Source organism: Mesoplodon bidens (assembly GCF_964165515.1).
Source record: "Mesoplodon bidens genome assembly, chromosome: 14".
Lineage (NCBI taxonomy): Eukaryota > Metazoa > Chordata > Mammalia > Artiodactyla > Ziphiidae > Mesoplodon > Mesoplodon bidens.
In genome coordinates this window covers 36,433,418-36,452,683 of record NC_138170.1, presented here as the reverse complement: position 1 = coordinate 36,452,683, position 19,266 = coordinate 36,433,418, and the positions used below count along the sequence as shown (strand labels likewise).

At 36.7% G+C, this 19,266-nt stretch overlaps 1 protein-coding gene across 6 annotated transcripts in view; it reads left to right on the top strand.

Annotated features, from left to right (window-relative positions):
- EHBP1 (EH domain binding protein 1) overlaps positions 1–19,266 on the top strand; it is a gene marked incomplete at its 3' end in the record, with an annotated part of 505,676 nt that overhangs the window by 389,305 nt on the left and 97,105 nt on the right. For all 6 annotated transcript variants that reach the window (XM_081254153.1, XM_081254152.1, XM_081254157.1 and 3 more), the window contains 2 exons: positions 11,163–11,341; positions 11,967–12,015. In XM_081254153.1, the coding sequence (XP_081110279.1) occupies positions 11,163–11,341; positions 11,967–12,015 (228 nt within the window). The remainder of the gene's footprint in view (positions 1–11,162; positions 11,342–11,966; positions 12,016–19,266) is intronic.

Below are 19,266 nucleotides of genomic sequence, written 5' to 3'. Positions count from 1 at the left end.
AGGAATTTTCTATTACTACTAGTTTGCTAAGGTTACTTTATAGATTATAAATGGACATAAAATTTTATTAAATACTTTTCTGCATCTATTTAGATGGTTGTATCTATATATTTTCCCTATAATCTGTTCATTTGGCAAGTTAACTCAATAGATTTGCTAACGTTAAGTCAAATGTACATTCCTGTGGTAAGTACAGTATGTTCAATTTATAAATTGCTAGATTCAATGTGCTAACATTTTCATTAAGACTTTTGTATCTATATTCATGACTTTTTTGTAATTTTGTGTTAGCCTATTGAATTTTGGTTTCAAGATTTGCTTTATTTTGATTTGCGTTTCTCTAATAATTAGCAATGATGAACATCTTTTTATGTGCCTGTTGGCCACGTGTATGTCTTCTTTGGAGAAATGTCTATTTAGGTCTTCCACGCATTTTTCAATTGGGTTGTTTGTTTTTTGGTTATTGAGTTGTATGAGCTCTTTGTATGTTTTGATGCCCTTGTCAGTCACATCATTTGTAAATATTTTCTTCCAGTCCTTAGGTTGCCTTTTCATTTTGTTTATGGTTTCCTTTGCTGTACAGAAGCTTGTAAGTTTAATTAGGTCCCATTTGTTTATTTTTGCTTTTGTTTATATTGCCTTGGGAGACTGACCTAAGAAAACTTTGGTATGATTTATGTCAGAGAATGTTTTGCCTGTGTTCTCTTTTAGGGGTTTTATGGTGTCATGTCTTATATTTAAGTCTTTAAGCCACTTTGAGTTTACTTTTGCATGGTGTAAGGGTGTGTTCTAACTTCATTGGTTTACATGCAGCTGTCCAACTTTCCCAGCACCACTTGCTGAACAGACTGTCTTTTCCGCATTATAGATTCTTGCCTCCTTTGTCACACGTTAATTGACCATAGGTGTGTGGGTTTATTTCTGGGCTATCTATTCTGTTCCATTGATCCATATGTCTGTTTTTGGGCCAGTACCACATTGTTTTGATTACTGTAGCTTTGTAGTATTGTCTGAAGTCTGGGAGGGTTATGCCTCCTGCTTTGTTCTATTTTAGGATTATTTGTTATAGTTCTTTTAAAAATGTCATGGGTAATTTGATAGGGATCCACTCCTGGCCATATACCCAGAAAAAACTATAATTTGAAAAGGTACATGCACCCCTGTTTTCATTGCAGCATTATTTACAATAGCCAAGACATGGAAACAATCTAAATGTCCATCAATAGATGAATGGATAAAGAAGATATGGGGTGTGTGTGTATGTGTATGTACTTAGCCATAAAAAAGAATGAAATTGGGCTTCCCTGGTGGCGCAGTGGTTGAGAGTCCGCCTGCTGATGCAGGGGGCACAGGTTCATGCCCCGGTCTGGGAAGATCCCACATGCCGCGGAGCGGCTGGGCCCATGAGCCATGGTCGCTGAGCCTGTGCGTCCGGAGCCTGTGCTCCGCAAGGGGAGAGGCCACAACAGTGAGAGGCCCGTGTACCACAAAAAAAAAAAAAAAAAAAAAAGAAATCATGCCATTTGCAGCAACATGGATGGACCTAGAGATGATCATACTGACAGAAGTAAGTCAGAAAGAGAAAGACAAATACCATATGATATCACTTATATGTGGAATCTAAAATACGACACAAATGAATATATCTATGAAACAGAAAGACTCACCGACATAGAGAACAGACTTGTGGTTATCAAGTGGGTGTGGGGGATGGTGGTAGGGGAGTTTGGGATTGGCAGATGCAAACTACTATATATAGGATGGATAAACAACAAGATCCTACTGTGTAGCACAGGGAACTATATTCAGTATCCTGTGATAAACCAAAATGGGGAAGAATATGAAAAATACTATATATATATATATGTATGACTGAGTCATTTTGCTGTACAGCAGAAACTAATACAACATTGTAAATCAACTATACTTCAGTAAATTTTTTTTCTTTATCATGAGGAAAAAAAAGATTTGCTTGGATCATGAAATGAGGTGGGAAATTAAACTCATTTTTCTTACTCTCTGGAAGAATTTGTGTAATGTTGGAGATATTTCTTCCTTGAATGTTTGGTGGAATTTATCACTGAAGTCAAATAATTTTTTATAGGAAGGCTTTTTGTTACAAATTCAGTTTCTTTAATAGTGATAGAACTCTCCAGGTTTTTTATTTCTTCTTATACTTTTCTAGGAATTTGCTTCCCTCTTTTTTTCTTGATCAATCACACTATAGTTGTAAACAATTTTGTCTTTTCAAAGAAGCAACTTTTGGTTTTGTTGATCCTTTTTATTGTATGTTTACCTTCTATTTCATTATTTTTTGCTTTCATCTTTTTTTATTGTGGTTAGTTGCTGTACGATATTATATGTTTTAGGTGTACAACAAAATGATTTACAATTTTTAAAGGTTATGTTTTATATATAGTTGTTATAAAACATTGGCTGTATTCCCTGTGTTGTACAATATGTTTTTGTGCTCTTTATTATTTTATTTTTTCTACTTTTGAGGGTAGAGGGGATCATATTGCTATTTGGGAGTCTACCAAAAGTGTAGCTCTGTCTCTTAACTCACTCTTCCAGATCAGCCATTAAGAAAGGAGAACTGAGAGTTTCACTCACTATGGTTTTCTAGTCTGTCCAGGTCTAGACTTGGACATTTCTTAGAAGGTTGTCTAAAAAGTACTTTTTAAAGTTGTTATTTATTTATTTATTTATTTATTTGGTCTTAGTTGCGGCACGTGGGATTTTTCGTGCGGGCGGGCTCTTCGTTGCGGTGTGCGGGCTTCTCTCTAGTTGTAGTGTGTGGGCTCTGTAGTTGCGGTATGCGGGCTTAGTTGCCCTGCGGTATGTGGGATCTTAGTTCCCCGACAAGGGATCCAACCGTCATCCCCTGCATTGCAAGACAGATGCTTAACCACTGGACCACCAGGGAAGTCCCCTAAAAAATACTTTGTTCAGCTTTTAAAAAATGTGTTCAGATGTTAGTCCTACTTTAATGTAAACAGAAGTTCCTCCCAATATGACTTTATTACAGAATAATCTTTCTCATTGTCTAGTAGTAGAATAACAAAGCCTAACTTTCAGTTTTTCTCTGAGAATAAATTGAAATTACTTAAATGAAAACACTTTGAAAAAGGATAGGAACAGTACTGATACAAATATTCTTGTTTTCACCACTGCTGTTGCTTGGGGCTCACCAAATGTTAAATTTATCCAAAGCTTCCTCAACCATTTGCAATAATTTGTGGTTGGGAGAATACCCAGAATCGGTAGTAGGGAGACCAAAATGTCCTGCAGCTTCAGCAATGGTAGTGTGTATCTCATTGCTCTGTACTTAGTTCTAGTTCTAGTTCCAACTAATAATCTAAAATACAACAGAATGCACAAAATATTTTATTAATAGAATACTGCTAGGTTTTTTGTGGGTTTTTTTGTGGTATGCGGGCCTCTCACTGTTGTGGCCTCTCCCATTGTGGAGCACAGGCTCCGGACGCGCAGGCCCAGTGGCCATGGCTCACGGGCCCAGCCGCTCCACGGCACGTGGGATCTTCCCAGACCGGGGCACGAACCCATGTCCCCTGCATCGGCAGGCGGACTCTCAACCACCGCGCCACCAGGGAAGCCCCTACTCCTAGGTTTTAAAGTGGGTAGATTGCCTTTTTAAAAATCAATTAGTTTAATATACACTGGGGCAGTGATCTAAGTTCTGAAAAAGATAAGTTGACCGAAGCAATCACTAGTCTCAAAAAAACTTACAGGTTTTACTGAGGTCCTAAAACTACATTATCTCAAAGTGTGAAATGCATGTTGTTTAAGAGAACAGGCTCTGGAATGGGAACACCTTGGTATAGATTCTAACTCCTCCACTTCTAGGTATATAATGTCAATCTCCTCAACTGAAATTGGGAATAACAACTATCTCAGAGGAGTTGTAAAATTAAATGAGCGAATCCATGTAAAGATTTTAACATTGCATGTGGGAAATAGTAGGTGTTCAGAATATACTTTAAGAATTATTGAAAAGTTAGTCTTTTTGTAGAAAGAAGAATTGAATATATTGTAGTAAAAATGTTATAAGAGAGACATAAAGAGTCAAAGGAACATTGAAAAGTGCTCCTACTGACTAGGAGTTGGAAAAAGAGTTCATGTGGGAGATGACAGCTGAACTTAACCTTGAAGGTAGAGTGGAATTGTAGCAGCTGTACTTGGGACAGAAGATATTCCAAGTTGGGTGACAGTCTGTAAGATCAAAGACTGGAAGTGGGGGAGCTGGGAGCTGGCAGGAAACCATAGTGATTTTAGAGAATAATGAGTCATCTAGAGAATAGAAACATTGAAAAAGCTTTGATGTTCAATGCTCAGTATTTTGACATCATTTTGTATGTTCTTGAGAGTCTTTAGAGACTTTGGTCTGCACTTTAAGATTTTTGCTATGGCAATGGGTCAAATAAGAGAATTGGAAGAAGGAAAACCTATTTGGAAGATTTTGCAATAGCCTAGGCAAAAGAAGATAAATTGCAAAAACTTTACAACAATAAAATCAAAATTGCCCGTGAAAAACTAGTAAAGGATGATAGGTGAAGGAAGAGAGTTCAAAGCTGATTCTGAGAGTAAGAGTCTAGATGATTGGGACAATATAATTGCAATATCATTTGCAAACATAATAAAAATGAAGCAGGTTATAAGGAAAAAGTATAATTATGGTTTGGGACATATTGAGTCTGAATTTTATGTGGCAGGAAGGACAGCCAGCTGGAAATGTCAACTTGAGATAGTTTGAACTATAAATGTATATTTGGGAATCATCTGCATGGAAGTGATAGTTGGAATCCTGGGAGTGAATCCATTCAAAGTGTGGAGAGAGAAAACTATTTAGAGCAATACCTAGAGGAATATATGCTTGTATCAGTGGAAGAAGGGGAGACAGCCAAAGAGAAAGCAACTGTAGTCAGAGGGGTAGAGTAGAAGAAAGTGGAATTGAAATTTCTTACAACTACTGAAACTTAGGAAACTTTGTAACAAGCTATTTGACTAGGTTTCCTGAAAGAGATCCTGTTGCTGTTGTTAGCAAGAATAACTTGGTGGGCTTACTGTCTTTAATACTGTATGTAATATGCTATGTTAACAGAAATAGTATTTTAATATTATCTATATTAGAGCCTAGAACTGTCAAGTCAAACTGTGGTCTCAAGTCCTAGATCCTCTCTACTCTCACCACTTTAAATTGCTTTAATAATGTTGGTTGACATCTAACTGTAGTTCTTAGTTAAACTGAGATTGTGCAATTTCATCCACACAGTGCCTTGACTGAGAGCAAACTGGGAGGATCACCTAATTAAACAGACTCTGATTATTCTGATCATAAAGTTATAATTAGAATGGCTTTTAGACATTTCCTCTCTCAGTGCATAAAAAAGACAACTGTAATATCTGTGCTTTACTTTCCCAACATGTTAGGTAGAGATGCTTTCTCATACATCTGGTCGTTGCAAAATTACAAGAAAGAACTTTTAAATAGTTTTTCCAACATTTGAAATTTGGTTCTACCCTTAACGGCAAGATTTTGGTGTCTTTCTTTCTTCGGAAAACAATAAATTACAAAGTCATTCAGAGTTTCTTTTTTTACCAAACCCATTAAAAAAGGATTGCCAAAAATTCCAAGTACCCCATTTTGCACATAGAGTATCAAGATTATCTTCTAGTTAAAGCAGGGGTCCCCAACCGATAACGGTCTGTGGCCTATTAGGAACCCGGGCTGCACAGCAGGAGGTGAGCGGCGGGTGAGCGAGCAAGGCTTCGTCTCCTGTTCCCCATCGCTCGCATTACCTCCTGAACCATCTCCCCTACCCCCCACCCTGTCAGTGGAGAAATTGTCTTCCAGGAAACCAGTCCCTGATGCCAAAAGGTTGGGGACCGCTGAGTTAAAGCTTTGTTTGAAAAAAAATTTTCCAGTGTCTTGAAGAAATTCATGGTGATTCAAATTTCCAAAAGACCCTCAAAAATAGGAATTCAAGTGCTGATAACATAACAGTGGTAGTAATAATAATTGCAGTTAACATTCACCAAATGGTTACTATGTGCTGTACTTTGTGCTAAATGTTTTGCATGCATTTATTCATTTAACAGTATTTACTGAGTACCTACTATATGCCAGGAACTGTTCTGGGATAGGTTAATAAAACAAAACAAATTAAAATCCCTGCCCTCATAGCCCTTTTATTTACTGAGGATGGACAGGTAATAAGCAATAAACGTAACCAATAAGTACATTTTGGTAATGACCAAAATAAAGTATATGGACCATAAGAAGATTATAAATACTATGTAAACATCAGAGCAAGGGAAGGGAAGGTCAGGAGTGCTGGGTTGGGATTGGGCAATAGAGATGGGTTGCATTATTAGATGGGGTGGTCAGAATAGGCCTGATAGAGATGGTTGTATTGGAGTTAATTGTACAACTGGAACAATCTGTGTAAAGGCACTAAGGTGGGACCCCATCTGGGGTATCCAAGGAACAGCAAAGAAGTCAGTTTGGTTCAAAGTGATCAAGGGAGAGAGTGGTAAAGAGCATAATAGGTGGAAGGCAAGGAAGACAGATCTTGTTACTGTAACAGCACTGTGAGACAAGTACCATTACAATCCCCCATTTTATAGATGAGGAAGCTGAGACATAGCGAAGTCAAGGAAGCTGCCACATATGAAATCAGGAGCCGTCTGTAGCAAGAAACAAGCAGTTTCATCCATTTATATACTGAAGGTTTTGAAATGATGTAACTATTTATTTCTTTATTACCCTCTGCAAAATATCAGATGAAAGCTCAGCACTTCTGAAGTGGATGATTCATCAAACAGTGGCTCTGCTTCAGTTTTCTTTGTCTGCAACCAACATGACCATTTATAGGGCTTATAATTTCATCAGTTTCTTCCATTACATATGACTTCTTTTTCCTGGCAGTGCAGTAAGCATCCCTGTGAGATGTTTTAATACAAGGGTTTTGTGTTAGGATAAATCTAAAGTTTACTTTAGTTCTTCTAGCCTTTTCATGTTGAGCCTTCTTAGAAACAAGAATATATTCATAATCATAATGACATGGTAGGTTTTCCTCAATTTTTAGAGTACAGGAAGCCACTCTAGATTATAGCATGGTGACAGTGGCATTTGTACTTTACTTATGTACATGCTATTGATGATTAGAATTAATCGGTGTAACGATAGTTGCAGATTATCTGGCCTGTGTACATGCTACACATGCTTGAAATTAATCAATGCCTTAATAGTATAATTCGATACAGAAAAACATTTTAATAAAAGCAATCTTTTAAATAAATGTGTTTGTGCCTAGTTCATTGAATCCTTGGCTAGAGGGATTTGAAAATATCTTTTTACCTAAAAGTGATTTTTCACTGTGACTTTCAAATCCCTCTACTCACTTAATCTGGAACTGCAGTGAAGAATGCTCTGTGGACGAGCCAGGGAATCAATGAACTAGTCACAAACACTTTTTTTTTTTTTTTTTTTTTTTTGCGGTACGCGGGCCTCTCGCTGTTGTGGCCTCTCCCATTGCGGAGCACAGGCTCTGGACACGCAGGCTCAGCGGCCATGGCTCACGGGCCTAGCTGCCCCGCAGCATGTGGGATCTTCCCGGACCGGGGCACGAGCCCCGTATCCCCTGCATCGGCAGGTGGATTCTCAATGATTGCGCCACCAGGGAAGCCCACAAACACATTTTTTAAAAGATTTTCCATTATTTAGAAGATTGCCTTTATGAAAAGTCACTTTTACATATTTAATAGTTCATTTTAGGACTTCCCGGTGGTTAAGTGGTTACGACTCCATGCTTCCACTGCGGGGGTGTGGGTTCCATCCCTGGCTGGGGAAGTCCCACATGCCTTACAGTGCAGGGTTGGGGGGGTGTCATTTTAATACATGCTAGATTGATAGTTAAAAGAGCTATCACATTTCACAGAACTAGAACAAAAAATTTCACAATTTGTGTGGAAACACAAAAGACCCCAAATAGCCAAAGCAATCTTGAGAAAGAAAAACGGAGCTGGAGGAATCAGGCTCCGACTTCAGACTATACTACAAAACTACAGTAATCAAGACAGTATGGTACCGGCACAGAAACAGAAATATAGATCAATGGAACAGGATAGAAAGCCCAGAGATAAACCCACACACATATGGTCACCTTATCTTGATAAAGGAGGCAAGAATATACAGTGGAGAAAAGACAGCCTCTTCAATAAGTTGTGCTGGGAAAACTGGACAGCTACATGTAAAAGAATGAAATTAGAACACTCCCTAACACCATACACAAAATAAACTCAAAATGGATTAAAGACCTAAATGCAAGGCCAGACACTATCAAACTCTTAGAGGAAAACATAGGCAGAAGACTCTATGACATAAATCACAGCAAGATCCTTTTTGACCCACCTCCTAGAGAAATGGAAATAAAAACAAAAACAAATGGGACCTAATGAAACTTCAAAGCTTTTGCACAGCAAAGGAAACCATAAACAAGACAAAAAGTCAACCCTCAGAATGGGAGAAAATATTTGCAAATGAAACAACTGACAGAGGATTAATCTCCAAGATTTACAGGCAGCTCATGCAGCTCAATATCAATAAAACAAACAACCCAATCCAAAAATGGGCGGAAGACCTAAATAGACATTTCTCCAAAGAAGACATACAGATTGCCAACAAACACAGGAAAGAATGCTCAACATCACTAATTATTAGAGAAATGCAAATCAAAACTACAATGAGGTATCACCTCACACCAGTCAGAATGGCCATCATCAAAAAATCTACAAAAATAAATGCTGGAGAGGGTGTGGAGAAAAGGGAACCCTCTTGCACTGTTGGTGGGAATGTAAATTGATACAGCCACTATGGAGAACAGTATGGAGGTTCCTTTAAAAACTACAAATAGAACTACCATACGACCCAGCAATCCCATTACTGGGCATATACCCTGAGAAAACCATAATTCAAAAAGACACATGCACCCCAATGTTCATTGCAGCTCTATTTACAATAGCCAGGACATGGAAGCAACCTAAGTATCCATCAACAGATGAATGGATAAAGAAGATGTGGCACATACATACAATGGAATATTACTCAGCCATAAAAAGAAACGATATTGAGTTATTTGTAGTGAGGTGAATGGACCTAGAGTCTGTCATACAGAGTGAAGTAAGTCAGAAAGAGAAAAACAAATACCATATGCTAACACATATATCTAAAACTCTAAATCTAAAAAACAAAAAAAAATGGTCGTGAAGAACGTAGGAGCAGGACGGGAACAAAGACGCAGACCTACTGGAGAATGAACTTGAGGATACGGGGAGGGGGAAGGGTAAGCTGTGACAAAGCGAGAGAGAGGCATGGACATATATACACTACCAAATGTAAAATAGATAGCTAGGGGGAAGCAGCTGCATAGCACAGGGAGATCAGCTCCGTGCTTTGTGACCACCTGGAGGGGTGGGATAGGGAGGGTGGGAGGGAGAGAGACGCAAGAGGGAAGAGATATGGGGATATGTGGATATGTATAACTGATTCACTTTTTTAATAAAGCAGAAACTAACACACCATTGTAAAGCAATTATACTCCAATAAAGATGTTAAAAAAAAGCTATCATGTATTCTAAGGTAAATATCCTCCTATATTGGGGATTCTAGTTTTATCTACTTCTTCATATTAAGTAGAACTAACCCAAATTTGCTGATTTTTATGACCTGGAAATTTTTCAGCATTGACAAGAACAGTGCTTTGCTAGATTCATGGTTGTTTATATAACAGTTTGTTAATCAGGCAGTTAATAAAAAGTAAGAAATTACATTCTTGGTGTTTCTTGTCTTCCCACAGGAGCAGTGAATACATAAATCATAATTATGTGGGGTTGATTTAAATTGTTTGACACTAACATCCTTTTGTCAAATGGGGGCATCATTGGTCTTTCTTAAGTAAGCTGTGTGGCAAGAATGGTTTGCTTGTTAAACTCAAATGATATTAGGGGTAAATAATTTCTCTCTTTTCACCTTATTTTAGAGGGCTTCTATTTATGTCTATAGCCAGCACTCTTAATTGGTAGCAATATTTAAAGTCTAGAAACTTTTAGTAGTTTTTTTTATAGTTTTCAATTATGTCAACCTCAAGTTACCATCACAAAATGTGATTGTTATTCAGTAAAAGAAAATGATATGGTTTTAAGAATAACAAAAGTTTAGGATAAAAATCTTATTATGAGTCTTTGTTTTGTTGTCATCATTGTTGTTTTAAGTATATGAACAAGAGGAAAAATCAAGTAAATGCTTAAGATTTAAAACACACATCCCCCTACACCCACACACCTAGCTAACCTAATAATATCCAAAAGTAGCCATCAATAATTAGAAGATATTTGGAGCAAATCCAAATTATATACTGATGTGTGCTATTACTACCAACACCTGACTGTCGCTAATAACTAAATCTGTTTTGCCAGCATTAAATTTATATAAGAAGTTTATTTGAATATGGTTATCATTGCACTAAAATGTGTACGATTACTGTATGTATATATTATTTTTTTGGTCACGCCTCGCGGCCTGCGGGATCTTAGTTCCCCATCCAGGGAATGAACCTGGGCCCCTGCAATGAAAGCACCAAGTCCTAACCACTGGACCACCAGGGAATTCCCAATTACTGTATTTTTTAAAACTATTATTTTGACCTCTCCACTACTAACAATTTGTGCTACAGTTAGACTTCAATATACATTCTTTTTAATATACTCAAAAAGAAACTGTATTTGTACATGATTGCATTTGGGGAGGATTTTTTTAGTATATGAGAGTTATATAGATATTCAGCCTTAAGTATTTAAATACTTTAATGCTTCCATTAATGTAGCTCTTGGCCTGTTCTTATGTATAACATTAAAATCTTGCATATGTATATCTTTGTCAAGCAAACGCCATAGGCTAAAACAGAAGATAATAACTTAAGATTCATGTCTCCTTTCTTAGAGGTTACAGTTGTCTTGAAGTGACAGTTTTGAAGTACCTAAACTGACATCAAAGTGTTCAAGTGATCCAGTTAGGTCAATTAATGTTAATTTTCATCTTCCATTAAATTATTTTAATGTTTTCCTCTTTTCATTTTTTCTAGCCGAGTCCTATACCAAGTCCTGTTTTGGGACGAAAGCCAAATGCTAGTCAGTCGTTGCTTGTATGGTGCAAAGAAGTTACAAAAAATTACCGGGGAGTGAAAATCACCAATTTTACTACATCGTGGAGAAATGGTTTATCTTTTTGTGCAATATTACACCACTTTAGACCAGATTTAATGTAAGTAGAAATATTTTCCATTCCTATAAATATTTTGTAAATAATAAAGTTAAAAAAAAAGAAACAAACCATAAAATAATTTCTTAGCACATGTCCTGAAATACTTGATTATTTTTTTAAATCACCCATACTCTTGCTTTTTGGGAGAAGAAATATATCCCAGAAAGAAAAGTAGTTCCTTCTTGATGCCTAAAAACAATCTTTTCTGTTTTAAAAGAGCATATTTTTTTCCTTAATCTCATACAAAAAAACTGACTTCAAATTATTATGAAAACTGTGTTAGTGTTAAAATGAGATGAGACAGATAAGCCTGTAGCTCTTTATACATTGACAACAAGGGGTTACCTCTTGGTGAATTTGGTTGTCCAGGCTAGTCTCTGGTCCCCTACCTTAACTTCTCTTTTAGATGGAAAGCTTCAGGCATTGGAACTTGTAATCACTGTTTTTTATTTATTTATTTATTTCCTTAATTTTCCACACTATTAGTTTTGTTGATAGAATTGCTGTGGAATTGCTAGTTACTCTTTGGTATTATTGAATGTCAAATTTTAAGATTCAGTTTGTTTTAAAAACAGCTGTTTTTATCAATTGCTGTATGTACCTACTGTGCCATTTTCTCCCTCAGTGACTACAAGTCTCTGAATCCTCAAGACATTAAAGAGAACAACAAAAAGGTAAGAATTGCCAAAGAAAAAAAATACATAGTGTCAATTTTGGCTTCTCTGCAGGCATTTATTAATTTGGGGAAAGTGAGGTTGTTTTGTGAGGTCCTAACTGTAGCTCACAGAAGGTAGTCTGTTTCCTGTCAATTTTGGCTTCTCCGCAGGCTTTTATTAATTTGGGGAAAGTGAGGTTGTTTTGTGAGGTCCTAACTATAGCTCACAGAAGGTAGTCTGTTTCCTGCAGTTTCAGTAGGATGCATGGTTTACTCTAGTTTGTCATGGCCTTTAAAAATCACAAGTGCCAGACTGGCATCAGATTATAATAATATGTATGAACTTCATTAACTGTTAAATGTTTGTTAAAGCATGTTGCTTTTATTTAGCTCTTAGCAAGATTTAGCTTTTAAAAAGTGCAACCCAAAATGTTGTGCCATGAGTTTAGAAAAACCTGTTGGGAGGGGATGAAAGCAGGAGCCTGATGGGTATGCAAAAAAGAATGCATATATTCCCAGAGGCAAAAAGATACGAACATTGGTTCTTTTTTATTTTATTTTATTTTCCCACTTTTTTCCCCCTTTTTCTGGTAAACTGTGCAGTTTTTTTCCACATAATTAATTAATGTACTGAGATCAGAGCTTCCCAATTGGTGTGGGGAAGATACTGATCCTTTCAGCCCTCAGGGTAGCTGCACAGGCCTGAGGTGCTAGAGCTCTCTGGGCCAGCTGACTGTGGCTGCAGGCTGACTTAACTATGTACCCCAAAATGCAGCACAATATTACAATTTTCTGTGTGCACCACAACATAAAAAAGGAGGAAGCATCTATCTCAGCATACAGCAGGTACTCATTTAATGCTTTTTTTCCTGCTGAATTGAATTCTTCAACTGAAAAGTGTTGTCTTAGAGCAAGAGTTCTTAACCTGGGAGCTATGGATAGAATTCAGGGGATCCTTGATCATGGCTAGGGAAAAAAAAAATTATTTTCTCATTTCTTTAACTGAAATTTAGCATTTTCTTCAATTATGAATTTAAACAACAAACCACTGTAGTATTAGCCATGCCTGAGACTTTTTCACCTTTAGAATCTCAGATATTTTCATATCACTATACAGTTGCAAATATCTACAACTACCTTTTAAGCTCATCACTTCTTCATAATTATAGCAGTTTGTACATCCATAAAAAGCACATTTATTGGTTCTCAAATTCCAATTTCCTAATATTTTCAAATACTTATTTTTCAATAATTGGTTTCTTTTGTAATCATATGTATTTTTTTAACTTTTTATTTTATATTGGAGTATAGCCAATTAACAATGTTGTGATAGTTTCAGGTGCACAGCAAAGGGGCTCAACCATACATATACATGTATCCATTCTCCCCAAACTCCCCTCCCATCCAGGCTGCCACATAACATTGAGCAGAGTTCCCTGTGCTATACAATAGGTCCTTGTTGGTTATCCATTTTAAATATAGCAGTGTGTACATGTTGGTCCCCAACTCCCTAACTATCCCTTCCCCTCATCCTTCCCCCCTGGTAACCATAAATTCATTGTCTAAGTCTGTGAGTCTGTTTCCGTTTTGTAAATAAGTTCATTTGTATCATTTCTTTTTAGATTCCCATATAAGGGATATCATATGATATTTCTCTTTCTCTGTCTGACTTACTTCACTCAGTATGACAATCCTAGGTCCATCCATGTTGCTGCAAATGGCATTATTTCATTCTTTTTAATGGCTCAGTAATATTCCATTTTATATATATATACCACATCTTTATCCATTCCTCTGTCGATGGAATGGATAAAGGTTGCTTCCATGTCTCAGCTATTGTAAACAGTGCTACAATGAACACTGGGGTGCATGTATTCTTTCGGACCATGTTTTTCCCTGGATATATGCCCAGGAGTGGGATTGCAGAGTCATATGGTAGCTCTATTTTTAGTTTTTTAAGGAACTTCCTTACTGTTCTCCATAGTGGCTGTACCAATTTACATTCCCACCAGCAGTGTAGGAGGGTTCCCTTCTCTCCACAACCTCTCCAGATTTTATCATTTGTGGATTTTTTGATGATGGCCATTTTGACTGGTGTGAGGTGATATCTCATTGTAGTTTTGATTTGCATTTCTCTAATAATTAGCAATGTTGAACATCTTTTCATGTGCCTCTGGGCCATCTGTATGTCTTCTTTGGTGAAATGGCTATTTAGGTCTTCTGCCCATTTTTTGATTGGGTTGTTTGTTTTGATAATATGAAGCCTCATGGGCTGTTTTTAAATTTTGGAGACTTGTCGGTCACATCATTTGCAAATATTTTCTCCTAATCTGTGGGTTGTCTTTTCGTTTTGTTTATGGTATCCTTTGCTGTGCAAAAGCTTTTGAGTTTCATTAGGTCCCATTTGTCTATTTTTGTTTTTATTTCCATTATTCTGGGAGACAGATCGAAAAAGATATTGATGCAATTTATGTTAGAGAGTGTTCTGCCTATGTTTTCCTCTAGGAGCTTTATAGTGTCCAGTCTCACATTTAGGTCTTTAATCCATTTTGAGCTTATTTTTGTGTATGGTGTTAAAGAATGATTTAATTTCATTTTTTTTACACGTAGCTGTCCAGTTTTCCCAACACCATTTGTTGAAGAGACTGTCTTTCCACCTTGTGTAGTCTTGCCTCCTTTGTCATAGATTAATTGGCCATAGGTGTGTGGGTTTATTTCTGGGCTTTCTGTCCTGTTCCACTTATCTATATTTCTGTTTTTGTGCCAGTACCATACTGTTTTGATGACTGTAGCTTTGTAGTATAGTCTGGAGTCAGAGAGCCTGACTCCTCCAGCTCCATTTTTCTTTCTCAATGTTGCTTTGGCTATTTGGGGGTCTTCTGTGTCTCCATACAAAGTTTAAGATTTTTTGTTCTAGTTCTGTGAAAAATGCCTTTGGTAATTTGTTAAGGATTGCATTGAATCTGTAGATTGCCTTGGGTAGTATAGTCATTTTGACAATATTGATTATTCCAATCCATGAACATGGTATATATTTCCATCTGTTAGTGTCTTCTTCGATTTCTTTCATCAGCGTCTTACAGTTTTCAGAGTACAGGTCTCTTGTCTCCTTAGGTAGGTTTATTCCTAGGTAATTTATTCTTTTTGATGGGATGGTAAATGGGATTGTTTCTTGAATTTCTCTTTCTGATCTTTTGTTGTTAGTGTATAGAAATGCAACAGATTTCTGTGTATTAATTTTGTAACCTGCAACTTTACAAATTCATTGATGAGCTCTAGTAGTTTTCTGGTAGCATCTTTAGGATCTCCTGTGTATAGTATCATGTCATCTGCAAACAGTGACAGTTTAACTTCTTCTTTTCCAATTTGGATTCCTTATTTCTTCTGTGATTGCCGTAGCTAGGACTTCCAAAACTATGTTGAATAAAAGTGGCAAGAGTGGACCTCCTTGTCTTGTTCCTGATCTTAGAGGACATGCTTTCAGCTTTTCACCATTGAGTATGATGTTAGGTGTAGGTTTGTCATATATGCCCTTTATTATGTTGAGGTAGGTTCCCTCTATGCGCACTTTCTGGAGAGTTTTTATCAAAAATGGGTGCTGGGGCTTCCCTGGTGGCGCGGTGGTTGAGAGTCCGCCTGCCGATGCAGGGGACACGGGTTCGTGCCCCGGTCTGGGAGGGTCCCGCATGCCGCAGAGCAGCTGGGCCCGTGGGCCGTGGCTGCTGGGCCTGCGTGTCTGGAGCCTGTGCTCCGCGGCAGGGGGGGCCACAACAGTGAGAGGCCCGCGTACCTCAAAAAAAAAAAAAATGGGTGCTGAATTTGGTCAAAAGAGTAATCATATGTATTTTGTACACATCAAAACATTATTCTGAGAAGGGGTTCGTTGCCAAAAGAATTCATGGGCCAAAGTGATTAATAACTTCTAGTCTAGGCTAAAGTTTTTAATTTACTTTAAATAGTTAAAACCACCAGTGAGAAAAAGACTATAAAGGGAACCTTGATAGAAGTTCAATTAACAGATGAGAATTTAAATCAACTTTTTTTTTACTTTTATTGCTCTCTAAAACCAATAATTTATATTTCCATGAAAGAATTCTTGTTTCTTTGCAAATGCATGATGCTGGCCCCAGAGAAAAACATTTAAAAGCAGTCAGTTTTTTTAATTGAAATATGCTATTTAAAAAGGTAATCTTTAAAAATCAGTATAATTTTCTTTATAGAAATCATGCTTCAAAATAAGTCATTCTCTTGAATTATTTCTTGTATGATTTTGAAGAGCCTGTGTCTGTCAAAGCAAAATGCCTTATTTTTCGTCAATTAAGTTATACAGTTGGCCCTCTGTATCCATGGATGTGGAACCCACAGATACAGAGGGCTGGCTATATTCCACCGTTTTACATAAGGGACTTGAGCATCCCCAGATTTGATATCTGCAAGGGGTGTTGGAATCAGTCCCCCATGGATACCAAGAGACAACTGTATCTTTAGATATGACAGTTCTTTACCTGCATTTTCTTGCATTTGAATAAGCAAATTTAAAAGCAGATAAGAGCATTATAAAATAAACCATTATTATTTTTTATAAAGTGAAGCTTTCAAGTTACTGTTTAAAATTTTGAAAAGCAAACATTTTTTATTTTACCTGGCTATATATTTTTAAAGAGTATGAGGAATCTCATTAGGGCTTAAGTTATACTTCTTTACATCATTTTCTTCAGAAATTTAATAATGATGAACATACCTTGGATTTACATATTATTACAAAGAGAAATATATCTCATTAAAATTTTTTCTCAATTAAATCTTAAAGGGCAGATGATTATAGCTTTTTTTTTTTTTTTAAATAAAGTTATTTATTTATTTCTGGCTGTGTTGGGTCTTCGTTGGTGCATGCGGGCCTTCTCTAGTAGTGGCCAGCAGGGACTACTCTTCGTTGTGGTGCACGGACTTCTCATTGTGGTGGCTTCTCTTGTTGCAGAGCCTGGGCTCTAGGCACACAGGCTTCAGTAGTTGTGGCTCACGGGCTCTAGAGTGCAGGCTCAGTAGTTGTGGCGCATGGTCTTAGTTACTCTGCGGCATGTGGGATCTTCCCGGACCAGGGCTCGAACTCGTGTCCCCTGCATTGGCAGGTGGATTCTTAACTGCTGTGCCACCAAGGAAGTCCCAATTATAGCTTTTTGAAAGGATTTTAATTTAGATGATCCCATTCATTGCACAAGTCAATACATAATTGTTGTTATACTTTCCTTTTCATCACTTTGCAACTTTTTTTTTTTTAATATTTATTTATTTATTTATTTGGCTGTTCCGGGTCTTAATTGAGGCACGCGGGATCTTTAGTTGCGGCATGCAGAATCTAGTTCCCTGACCAGAGACCAAACCTAGGCCCCCTGCATTGGGAGCATGGAGTGTTAACCACTGGACCACCAGGGAAGTCCCACAACTTCTTACCTGATATCTACATTGAGTATCATTTGCTACCTACAGACTTATTTCCGGCTTTACACAGTTCTTCTGGGTAACCCCATCTGCCCTTAATTGGACTTAAAACAGTACAAGAAACAATGCCTGTGTCTTAAGTTCCATGCAGATGCATAACATAACTGGCAGTGACTCCTTACCAATTAAATAACATCTAGCAATGAATAAGACTATTTTCTTTTAAAGACCTCTTTTTTCTCCACATACAGCTAAAAAGACAGTAGGTGATTGACTATTGAAGAAGAGGTTAACCTATGGGAAAATCCCTTTATAAAGTCTTGACTTCCCTTACAAGAAATCTGGTTTGTTTTAAAATTTCTTTTAGTGCAATTAGTGTGCATAAAATGAATTGCTACATGAAACAAAACACCATCAGGAGATTCCCCACAAGTAAGCTAATCATTTTCCCAGGTCTGTAAAAAGTGCTGAATAAAAATGGTATTTACCTGTGACATCTGATCTCAACCAATATGTCAGTGTTTTAGATAATTGGGAAATGTTTAGAATACTGCCTGTGGTGCTTTTCCTGATGGTCTACAATTGATGTCTGTCAATCAAGTTGTCAGGACTCATGAGGAAGAAAATGACTTTAATTTTCCTAAAACATGTAAAATAACAAACAGGCCCAAACATGCACACCAACTGAGCCATTCTCCCAAGTAAATATTTTGAGGTACCTATACCATAAAGCATAGTGCTGTGAAAATTGAAGAGGTTTTAATATCACAATTTATTTTTCATTTTCTTTCTTATTCCATAACATTTATTAAACTACAGGAAGAATACAAGGATTAAATTCAAAGGTAGAAATGCACTGTAACATGTATATGCAAAAGACTGATTCCTTCTGAATTGTTACATAATTTCCTAAACTTTATTTTTAGAAAAACTTTGAGTTATGATCCTATATCTGGGTTGTTACAAAGACAAGACATTTTATATCCCAAAGCAAGAATATAATTAGAGGGTCCTTAGTTTTTTCAAGAGTATATCTAAATGTTTAGCCATATTTTTAATGCTTCCTAGCAACACAATGCTGTTTTCAAGGGTTAGTTCAGGATAGTAATAATTAATTGTAAATTGAGAAACAGCTTTGATTCTTCAAAACTAGAAAAACCTGATGTGCCACAGTCATTTAAAGGCTAACAAAAGTAATACAATGCAGCCTCACATTCTAAACTAGGTTGTACTACTCAAAACATTTCCTTCTTTCCAAAATGGATGAAGTGAAAATGAAGTCACTCTTCTCATTATGAAAATCAATCTTAATTGGGCGTTTTAAAAATGTCTCTGTGTTTCTAGACTTAAGTAGCACTTACTTATATTTTATACCAGGCAATCTAGGAGTTAGTTCTTTTGGGATATCTACCTGTACTTTATCTTCACAAATCACTGCAATTACATGACCACTGAAAAGAGGGGTTATAATAGGAATAATAAAGCTCCAGATGAATTATTATTTCTTTATACCCTAGTTCTTTATCACAAAAGTCAATTCTAAGTTTTTTTGTTTTTTGTTTTAACTCTCATTTTTGCTTGTTTTCTTTATTGGAGAAGAACATTTCAATTGTTATTAACTAATAAAAATGTTTTACTCTTGGATCTACAAAACTTTTACAAATTTCCAACTTGGAATGTTGTTCTGTTCATGTGGCATAATGTCAGTGGCATAATGTCAGTAACATAATGTACCCTCCAATAGCAACAAAAAACCATTAAAATTTTGCTTGTTTTTTTAAAATGGTAACTGAATTGTGTTTTATTTTTAACTCTTTTTTGAGGTGTAATT